Below are 11,363 nucleotides of genomic sequence, written 5' to 3' on the forward strand. Positions count from 1 at the left end.
CATTCAGAGAACTGTCAATCTAGGTCTGCGAATGGTGCCCAGATTTTACTACCTCCATTCCAGAGCTTAAGATATTTTTTTGGAAAACTCAAACCAAGTAAAGTTTGATCAAATTATTAGAAGAATCTATCAACAAATATGATATTTTGTAGATACCATATGAAAATATATTTTATTATCTATCTAGTTATATTGAATTTGTATTTTACATGATAATGATTTTTGGTAAAAACTTAGCCAAACTTGGCATAGTTTTACTTTCTAAAAATAATATAAGACTTAAGTTTTGGAATGGAGGTAGTATATGTTTTCCAACTTTGAAAGCTAGATATGCATCAATAAATATGTAAAGTTTTATCGGCAACCAGAAAACCAATACATTACTTGCACTTCACAAACACATGGTTAATTAGTTTGATGTATATACATATAAATTTGTAAACTCAAAAAAGAATAAAGACTTTTCACAGTGTAGAGACAACCATGTTTTCTTCTTTACATGTCGTTTCACAATTTGCATTACTACCTAATACCCATGCGTTTTTAGGAAAGAAAAAAATCTATCAACATGTTGTTTCGGGAATGAAGCTATACACAAAGCCATTGCAAGACATTATATGCATTCCCTTCATTCCATATTAGTTGAAGCAGCTTTGGTCTATATATCATGTATCTAGATGCGTTTCAATATGTAAGTTCGCTTATTTTGAAAGAAAAAACCCGCATCAACTAATTTGAAATATAGAAAGTATGTAGCTAGCCCTATTAGAGACTTGATTGACCACTATGAGTATACATGTGCATTATAGTTTCTATTGGAAATAAACCTTTCTTTTTCTTATGGATGTTTCAAACTTTGTTGACTACTTCTTCTTTCATAAACAAGGAATCACTTTTTTTTCTAGTTTATCTAGTTATGTCTAAGACAAACTATGCTTTTTTGGTTTCATTTCTGTTAGAAGTTAGAATAAGCGGCTTCCATTTTATTTTTGTTTTCAAACTTTTTTGAACATTTTTTCAAATACAGTCATTACTTCTTTCTTCATACACCAAGAATCGCATTTTTTTCTTTCTAGAATAAATTTCAATTCTTGACTCCTAGTTTGACAAGTTTGATACTAATTACCTCATTTAGATTTTTTCATCCTAATTACACTAGTTAGTAAAATTTGTGCCAATTTTTACCCCCATTACTTTTTTATTGGTTCAATAGATGGATCATGGCCGCCAAGCACATGTGGCGTGCACATAGACTGTTTTTGTTCCTTTTTTTGAAAAAAATACGATAGATGAGGCCCCTACAGTGATTTTGTTTTGCAAACATAAGAACCCAAATCTGCATTTCTAAGAACTTGAACCTAGGTGGCTAGGTTGTACATCCAGTTTTCTAACCAAATGAGTTAGAATCACTTCTTAGACTGTTTATGTCCTTGTGGATGCAGTTTTAGAGTAATGGTACTCTGACTAGGTGTTTCTTTAAAAATATCCAAATCCACCAATGGTAAAAAATTATTTGCTAAAAAGGTAATTTTTTTTGTCAACTTTTACAAAATGAGGTAATTAAAATATGAATTTTCTAAATAGGGTAATTAATGCTAAAATTATGAATTTATGGATAAAGTGGAATTTACTCCTCTTTTTTATATCTAAGACAAAACTTGCTTTTCGTCCTTCTTCTCTATTGAGAGATATAATAAGGGGCTGGGATGAACCGCCTTGATTTTAGCAGTCCCTCCTACCTAGATTAATTATCGCAGATTCAATAAACCTACATGGATTATAGATAATATTTTGCATGAAGAAACAATAAGTATTTGGATTGGATTTACATTGTTTTATATTTTCTCTTTTAAAAAAATAACACGACTTTATCTAAATATAGATATATTTACATACTCCCTTCGATCCATATTACTTGATGCTAAAATGGATGTATCTACTACTTGAATGGATGCTAAAATGGATGCACCTATGTGAATTTACCTATATGACATGATATACAAGTAAGCAAGATATATCTAGACAAGATATAATAGAGCAATAAAGGATAGATGTAACCGAGAGTGAAGCACATGGAGAAACAGAGATGATTCCCGTAGTTCCTTCCTTTTGAGGGAAAGTACGTCTACGTTTGGAGGAGTGCGATCACCACAAATGCCAGACCAACGTCACGAAGGCCTCACTCAGGTCTCCTGTGAGCAACACCACAAAGGCCTAGCTCACTTCCACTAAGAGATTTTCTCGAGGCGGAAACCGGGCATTTACAAGGTTCTTGGGGCACACATCCACAACTGAAAGCTCCCAATAGATGTAACAACACAACAACAATAAGAAGAAAAAATCAACCACAAGCAACTAGGGTTTTCAAATGGAACACTAGCAAACGAGCCCTCAAGCAAATGAGGGAAAATGTAAATCGCTTCGGTGAAGATGTAGATCAGGGTCTTCTCCTTCGATTCTCCAAAAATCAAGAGCTTTAATGGTTGAAGGAGGAGATCTAGTGAATCTTGTGTTTTCTTTGTGTGGCTCCAATGATGGATGAACTTGGGATGAAATGAGTAACTTGAGCTGGAAGAAGAAGGGGGTATTTATATCCCCCACATCAATTGTAGCCGTTGCAGACGTTAGGGCCGAAAATTCTGGTGTGAGTTGGGGCGGGAATTTCCGCCCCCTCGACAAGTCCGTCCAAAATTCCAGGGGGTGTACTGAGAGCCCGAACCTCAGGTCCTTAGCGAAAAATTGGGGACCGGAAATTCTCATACCTGGAAATTCCAGAATTCTTTCTTTCTTCTTCCTTTTCATCCACGGCTTAATCTCTTTTAATACTTCTCACTTCAAACCATATTGTAGATCATATCTGCACACTAAACCATATTAGATCATCACATATGTTATCATCAAACACACAAAACATAATTATGGAGAGATGTTCTTTTAATACTAATATATATGTGTAGATACATCTATGATCAAGTAATATGAATGATATATGCATATTTAAGAATCCGTTATTTTAAAATGGCGGTAGTAGTGCACTATTGATTTGACATCAACAGCCCAGCTAGCTCCTAATTAAAGAAGTCGCTTCACAGTTCACATGAAGGCACCGACGTCAGCAAACAATTCTTGACCATCAATCTCGATATGTATGTACATATATGTACACATCGCTTATCCGCACTGGCTTGAGTAGTTGACTTGCTACTGTACGACAATGTCAACTAGTTAACGTGCCGAGGACCGAATATTTAATCACATATATAACTGCAACTTGGAGAGCTTGACTCAGCTGAATTGTATCCGTACGAGAGCTACCCAGCTGAGCCGTATTACGACGTCCTGCGAGTACAGTCCCTGTAGAAGAAGAATAAGTCTCAATCTTAGGTTATGGCTTACCCTGCCCCTTTTTGTCTTTTTTGTACGTACGTTTGAGTTGATTATCATCAACATGATCATTCTTTTGCCTTAATTTCTTGTTGTTATTAACTCTTATGGGTCAAGATCACCCAAAGCAAAGTGCATATTCATCCGAAAAAAGAGCATAGAACCAACATGTTATGGAATAGTTGGAAGAGCAGTTGTATCCTCACTCATCATGATCAAAGCTCAGGTTTAAAGCTTTGATATCTCATAAAATCAAAATATTCTTTCAGTTAGGCTGTTAGAGGAGAGATGACCTCGTCAAAATATTTTTCACTTTTAAAACTCATCGGCGCAGTCCCTCGAAACTGCTCATATAGTTTGGATGTGCATGCGTTCATATATATGAGTGGCTATTTATAAGCGCCTCTACCATGTTTCTCAATTTTTTTAAAAAAAACACCCAAAGCAAAGTATGTACCGCTGACGTCACTCATGTAGGTGTAGTTGCCTTAAAAAGAGGTTTTCGGCCCACAACGTGCATACACCGAAAACCTCTTTTAAAAGGCAACTACACCTACAGGAGTGACGTCAACAGTGATATCACCCATGTGGTGAACAATTTTTTCACAAAATTAAAAAAATAGAAATATAATTGAAACACAACTAAAATACGAATATTTTTGTGAAACAAAATGGGGACGTCAGCAGTGATGTCATAAGTTTCACTTTTTGTCACAATTTTTTTATGTATCACTTTTGTTTCATAAAAATTTCACTCGTGTTTCAATTATTATTTTTATATTAGAAAAATATCATAAGGCTCACCAATCTCAAAGCAGGGACTAGACGGTAAATGTAACACCGGTAGCTACCGTTGCCGGTAAAATCGCTGTGTTCCGCCGTGGGCTGCTTCACCTAGTCGCCATTGACTATTTGCTAGTTGAGCTGCGTTCACATGACGTACGTACACATCCGGGCATGCATCCACGCCGTTGAATCGTAAATTGGAACCATTCTAAGTCTCAGTCGACCGAATCTCCTGCCAGTAGCGCCAGTCACCGGAGATGGAGTATTCCACATGCGGACGCGCAGACTTCGCTTTGGCTCGGACCAGCCGGTTCAGCGGTTAACTTGGGACGACGTCCATGTCCATGGTTTTGGCGCCTGCTCGCCACGCGCGCGACCACCACGTACTCCCCATAAATAGAGCTCATCGGCGGCATCCATGGACAAACAACGCCTAGCTAGAGACGAAGACAGAAGAAAGCATCCATCCACCGTTGCACGTCCGAAACGAAAGCTCGAGCTCTCACGAACGCCACCAGCGCAAATCAATGGCGTCACCGTCCCCTTCCCTCCCGACCCAGTTCATGCTGGCCAGGACCAGGGCGTTCCCGCTCCAGACGGAAGTCGCCGGCGGTGCGATCCGTCCCCTCGCCGCCCGCAAGCCGCGGCCGCCAGCTGGCCCCCCGGCCCAAGGCTCCGGCGGCAAGGGTGGGATCATCCATGCCGCTTCTCCACTCCAGCGCGAGCTGATGCGGGCGGCGCCTCCGAAGCATGGCGCCGGAGGGAAGACCAAGGCGCCACAACGGCCCGGCGCGCCGCCCGAAGGCACCGGCGGCCACGGCGGGATCATCCATGCCGCCTCTTCTTGAACGGCGTCAAGCCACCCAAATCATTCGTTTTCGGGACGAGACGATAACACGGTTCAAGATTTTTTTTTGGAGCAACCGGTAGGAGCACTGCTTTTTCATTAAGCAAGAGGGAACAAAACGGTCGAGACTGTACAAAAAAAAGAGCATTTTTAGCTTAAGGTGGTAAAATGCCCACAACCCACCATGAAAGACGGTTCAAGATGATCGAGAGAAATCGAGATTAAGATTCTCGAGAATAAATCGAGATCCATTATTACTGCCGCAGGTGCAATTTTATGTTCTGCGTACGTAAAGCTCGAGATGTAGATGTAGGTGATGCATGTTCAGTGTATTTTAGGTGAACGCACCTGCTTGAGATTCGTAGGAAAAAAATGGAGGCTGAATGAATGTCACTGCTAGTCGCATAATCTACAAATGAACAAATCCGTTACGATATTTATACCATAATATACAGTGCACTCAATTCCGGAAAGTCCTTTTGACACATGAGCACCAATGCTGCTCCTGCCATGTGGATATCTTCTGGGCTGTTGATTTTCTCAATCGGTCCATCCATCTGTCTGTACGGTGGCAATATAGAGATTAGTTTCCTTCTGGTATATGCGGCTGTAGAGCAACAACAACTCTGCATTTCATTGGGCTGTTCATTTAATGAGGGGACACGTGTGAGGCAACGTGCTGACACAGTGCTGCTGTTTCGGCGTCGGACAAGTCGGTTAGCTGTTGTCCACCTTGCTCTGGCTCAGCTTCCTCGTGGTTGGAATATAACCGGCTTCTAGTATGAACACCACACTTCCTATGTTTTACTTCCTCCATCTCCATTTAACAGGCACACAAGCCGTTTAAAATAAAATTTAATCATTGATTTAATCAATAAAATATAAATTTTATGTCTACAAAATCAATATCATTAGATTCATATGCAAAAAAGCTATCCAATGATACAATTTGTGTGACATATATTTCATAGTCTATTGACCAAAATAATGGTCAAAGTAATTTCTTAAATTATGTGCGTGGCTGTTAAACTGAGACGGAGGTAGTATAAGAAAATGAGATATTGATATTTAATCATTGCTGCATCACAAACTGTGGTATATTTCTTTTTAGTTTTCTCACGTTAATCATTTTGTTATTGCTAAAATTAAATAATTAATCCATTTTTTATAGTTTTCCCATGCCGACATCCAGACGGACCTAGCGGCGGCCAACGTCATGCTCGCCGAAGCGAGGGCGTAGTTGCATGAGTCGCAGGAAGCCCCGAGTCCTAGGGGCAAAGAGACCGCCGCCGCTAGCCCAGCGGACGATGTCTTCCTCGACCTCACTAATGACGCCGACCTCGCCAACTTCAGTGACGATGAGGGTGTCAGCGTGACAGACGAGGAGCGGCGCTGCTTGCATCTCCGAGAGCGTCCCGCGGAGATTCCAATAGTGGTCAAACCCTGGCGGCAGAGGCCCAAATGCGCGCCGAAGCGGTCACCATTAGGCAGCCGTACAAGATGTCGACACCGGCGGTGGTTCACTGTGCGACGCGCAAGGAGGTGGTGACGGCGAGGTGGCGGGAGCAACCGCGGGTGGACGAGGAGAACCTAGAGCTAGATGAGGTGGCCGCGATGATGGCCAGCGCCATGGCAGTCTTGGCGAGGGACACCTAGCGCTACGAGGCCAAACTCGAGGCGGCAGTCACGACGACGACTAGAGCGGCGGTGACAATAACCGAGAGAACCCGTTGGGAGGCTGCTCTGCCCAAGGGGTAGGGCACGCCACCGACTGAAGGACACAGATGGGGCCAGGGGTCCCCACTCCCCCCAGGCGAAGACCATGCGCCGTCGGGAGGCCTTTGCCGCCCGCCTCAACGACAGTCGTGTACGCCAGGCTCACGCCTTGCAGATGAGTTCCGATGGGGCCGGGTCCTCAGGGCACGCCAGGAGATAGTAAGTCGTGCGAATGTGAGTAAACCAAACCATAGTAGACCGCGCGACGTCGAGTAGATACAACAGTAATTTTTTAAGTTAAATCGACTCTAACCATCTTTTTGGCTAACCAATAGTAATAAAAAAAATTCTTATCTGAGTCACTGCCCGGCGGTTCTTGAAACCGTCCAAGCGGACACACAACCTGACCACGTTCCCGCGGGCGCAATCACGGCGACAAACTTGAGCCAGAAATGTTTCCGCGCGGGCAGTCCGGTCACTATGTGTTGGGCCGCTAGGTTCGGAACAGACCCAAACTTTAAACGCCCGGTTTTGTTTTTCTTTTTTCAAACTTTAATTTTTTATTTGAAAGTTTCCGAAAATTTTGTAATATGTAGACATGTTCAAATCTATCTGTGTGTAAATTTTCTGATTATAATACATCATATCTTGCCCTTACTAAGAATAAAAAATCTCACAAAATGATAAAATTTGCATTTTAGTGTATCCCTCCTATTTCTATTTTTCAGCTGCTTGTATTCCATATAAATGCATTCTGGCACAGATTTTAAGGCCCAAAGCAGCGAACCACGCACAGCCACCTGGTGAGAGCAGTGGTGCTCAGGAGTACGAAATCCCCTTCCACTCAATTCACAGTATATAGCTATAGTGTGTATAGTTAGTGTACTGTGTACGTGCAACGTGCTTCATGATCTGAAGCTTGGATACATAGAAGCATGGAATCAGCGTCAATACCATAATGTTCAAACATGACATATTGAATTATTGATCCTAATATAAGTTCATATTCTCCCATGTCCGATTAATTTTCCTGCAAAAAGTAATGACTTTGTTTGTTTGAGATAGCTATCATGCAATGAAGAGCAATAGCATTTGGGAACGGCCTCTGACCTCTAACCCTCCCGCACCCGCGCGGCGGCGCCGCGCCACGCCGGGCGGCCCCCAGCGGCTCCCCTCCCCCCTCTCTCGGGCGCCTCTCTCCCGCCGCCGCCGCCGCCGAGCAAAGCCCCGAAGGCGTGGCGGCGGACTTCCTCGACCACGACATGCATGGGGGCGCGGTTTCACGCCGGCAGCGTTCCGCATCGGCCTGGTCGACGGTGGTGCCATGGAGCGGCGGCGGCCAGAGATCGTCGATGATATCCATCGTTGGCGGGCGGCAGCGGTGGTTCGGGTCCGATCTGGGCCCTGATGGGCTCTGGAGGGCTACGGCCATGCCTTGCTGCTGCGTCAACAACGATGATGGCTTCGTGGATATTTCTGGGCTTGTTTCACGGCACGGGGACGCCATGGGCGGTTGCCCTGGGCATGGTGGTGGTGGCCCTCCTCTGCCGAAGGTGGTTGGCCGGTTGGGCTCGAAGGCGAGTTGGGAAAGCACGGATGCCGGTGAAAACCGAGCCCCGACTCCGGTCACGGCGGGCGATGGCGGCGTCCAAGCGTCGTTACCTTGCTGAAGGCATCGCTATTGCATCCCGTATTTGCCCACTCGTGCCGCTCCAGGGGAAACCCTAGATCCATGGATCGGATGATGGCGGCGCTACCACATCGTTTTCCTCCTGAGGGTATCATTCATGGAGTTGTGCATGGTTAGAGAGGCCAATGGATGGAGGTGGATCTTGGTGGAGTGGTGTTCATCTACCACGTTGACGTCGATGATTCTCGGCGGCGTGGAGCTGTAGGGTATCGAAGACGGGCGCGGACTGCTGGTCGCGTGCAGGATGGTGGAGCTGTCTGGCGTCATGGTGACATTGACGGCAGGTCTGGCAAGGTCAATGCGGTGACCCCTCTTGAAGATGGGTGCAAGGAAGACGGCGGTAGCAATTTCTGTGGCGTGTGTGTTGGCGTGCGCTGAGAGTCTACTTGACTGATGTGCTTCTCACCTGCTATTGGGTGGCTTGAGAAGGCATTTGGTTTTTTGGATGATGTGAGTTGGTATTTTGTCACCCCCTTCATCCCTCTGTAGGTTTAGCGAGGAGGCTTCGAGTTTGATCTTTTGTATTGCTTTTGTAAGGTGTTGTGAATAATCTAATAAAAAAGCCGTGTGCTTCCCTTGGATGCAGAAGCTGGGGTGATTTTTCCCCATTTCGAAAACAAAAACTATCATGCAAAAAGTAGTGGCTTTGGAGGTACATATTTACAATCAAAGGGGACATGCTGTTACGTTCTATAAGTTCTCAGTCCCTAGAAACTGTTACTAAATTTTAAACATTAATTCAAACTAAATTACACAATGTTTTTTCGAAATCCGAACTAAATTCAAAGTTCTTTCACCAAAAATTCAGAGGGTTCAACTCAAATGTGCACACCTTAGCATTAAAACCATTTTTTTTTGAAGTAATGTCAAATTACTTTCAACTCAGTTGTTCGGATCTGCTTGCTAAAATATTTTCCTTAATTTAACTATTGCATTTATTTTGTGAATTTTTATTAGAATAAAATAACAGAATTTCTACTAAGAATCTAAAAACTGTGGCACCCCTGTCCCCAAGGTGTTTTTTGGGGCCACTTCATGATTTGCTCCAGACACTTCCATAGAAAAAAAAACACTATTTCCTCTTCTTCTTCGAGAATAGTGTTGGCAAATGCAAAGAGGAAAATTGTGTTGTGGCATTTGCTAATACATTAGTCATTGAAAGTATTAATAATTGAGTAATACGTGGGGCGGTAGTTAGACAACTAGGATGGTTACCTAGTCACGTGACCTTTTTTTTTCTAACACGATGTATAGATACCGTTTGTATATAGACAGGTATACAATATACATAATACATGGGCTAGATATAGGTTTCGATGGGTTTAAGATAGAAAAAACCGAATTTAAGCCCTCAACTTTGACTAGGGAGGAGCACTCAAGCAGGGCTCATATGGCATGATAGTTGGATCCATGTATTGTGCGCGAGGAGACCTATGAGACAGTTGAAAATTATGGGTGTCGATCAGGTTTGAGACTTTGGTTGGCCCAGTTCAGCATCAATGCCGATCAGAGTTAGTGTGTACCACTTTACTTGCGCCTGATGCAGACCTGATCTTACAAATCTCCCTGAGAAGGAGTTCAGGAGTACGTGGACTTGTTAGCATGGAACATGAGAAGACTAGAATTTTTTGTAGGTGCTCGCATTTAATTATCATATATAAGTGTATCAATTTATGAGCGTTTGTACGGTGTTTCTCAAAATTTAAGAAAAGCGCCCAAAGCGAAGTGCGTATGCACGCTGTTGGCTGCTTCACCTAATCTCCCTTGACTATTTGCTACTTGAGCTGCTTTCACATGACGTACGTACGCATCCGGGCATGCATCCACGACGTTGAATCGTAAATTGGAACCATTCTAAGTCTCAGTCGACCGGAGTTCCTGCCAGTAACGCTAGTCACCGGAGCTGGAGGTATTCCACGCGGACGCGGACGCGCAGACTTTGCTTTAGCTCGGACCGGTTCAGCGGTTAACTTGGGACGACGTCCATGTCCATGGTTTTTGGCGCCTTCTCGCCGCGCGCGCGACCACCACGTACTCCGCATAAATAGAGCTCATCGGCGGCATCCATGGACAAATAACGCTAGCTCGAGACCGATAAAGTGACTGAGAAAGGAAGACAGAAGAAAGCATTCATCCACTGTTGCACGTCCGAAACCAAAGCTCCAGCTCGCTCGAAGGCCACCAGGGCAAATCAATGGCGTCGTCTTCGCCATCGTTCCTGCTCCAGCTGGTGCGGTACGTGTCGTCCCTCCCGACCCACTTCATGCGGGCCACGACCAGGGCGCTCCCGCTCCCGACGGGAGGCGCCGGCGGGGCGATCCGTCCCCTCGCCGCCCGCAAGCCGCGGCCACCAGGTCCGCCGGCCCAAGGCTCCGGCGGCAAGGGTGGGATCATCCATGCCGCCTCTCCCCTCCCGCGCGAGCTGATGCGGGCGGCGCCTCCGAGGAATGGCGCCGGAGGGAAGACCAAGGCGCCACAACGGCCCGGCGCGCCCGCCGAGGGCACCGGCGGCCGCGGTGGGATCATCCATGCTGCATCTTCTTGAACGGCACCCCAAATCATTCGGTATCGGGGTTAGACGATAGAACACGGTTGTAGATGATCGAGAGAAATCGAGATTCAAGTTTCTCGAGAATAAATCGAGATTCAGTTTTACTGCCGCAGCTGCAATTTTCTGTTCTGCATACGTACAGGTCGAGATGTTTAATTTTTAAAATAGCCGGCTACAGGATATAGCCGTAGCCTCCCAAAACAGCTATAGTCTTACTATAGCCAGCTATTTAAGGACTTTGACACCTCTTAGCAGGCTAATGCAGTTAGCCGCACCATGCGAGAAAGACTATAGAGCTATAGTCGGCTATTTTAAACTATATGTAGGTGACGATGCATGTTGAGTGTAGGTGAACACACCTGCTCGAGGTTCATAGGAAACAAAATGGA

The 11,363-nt window shown here is 44.6% G+C and overlaps 1 protein-coding gene across 1 annotated transcript; it reads left to right on the plus strand.

Annotated features, from left to right (window-relative positions):
- The first annotated feature begins 10,484 nt into the window (after nucleotides 1-10,484).
- On the plus strand, nucleotides 10,485-11,115 carry LOC127326201 (uncharacterized). Its single transcript, XM_051353067.2, has one exon. It carries the CDS (start codon nucleotides 10,618-10,620, stop codon nucleotides 10,966-10,968), a length of 351 nt encoding a protein of 116 aa, XP_051209027.1. The 5' UTR covers nucleotides 10,485-10,617; the 3' UTR covers nucleotides 10,969-11,115.
- The last annotated feature ends 248 nt before the right edge of the window (nucleotides 11,116-11,363 follow it).

The sequence above is a fragment of the Lolium perenne genome, chromosome 7, assembly GCF_019359855.2.
Source record: "Lolium perenne isolate Kyuss_39 chromosome 7, Kyuss_2.0, whole genome shotgun sequence".
NCBI classification, from domain to species: Eukaryota; Viridiplantae; Streptophyta; class Magnoliopsida; order Poales; family Poaceae; genus Lolium; species Lolium perenne.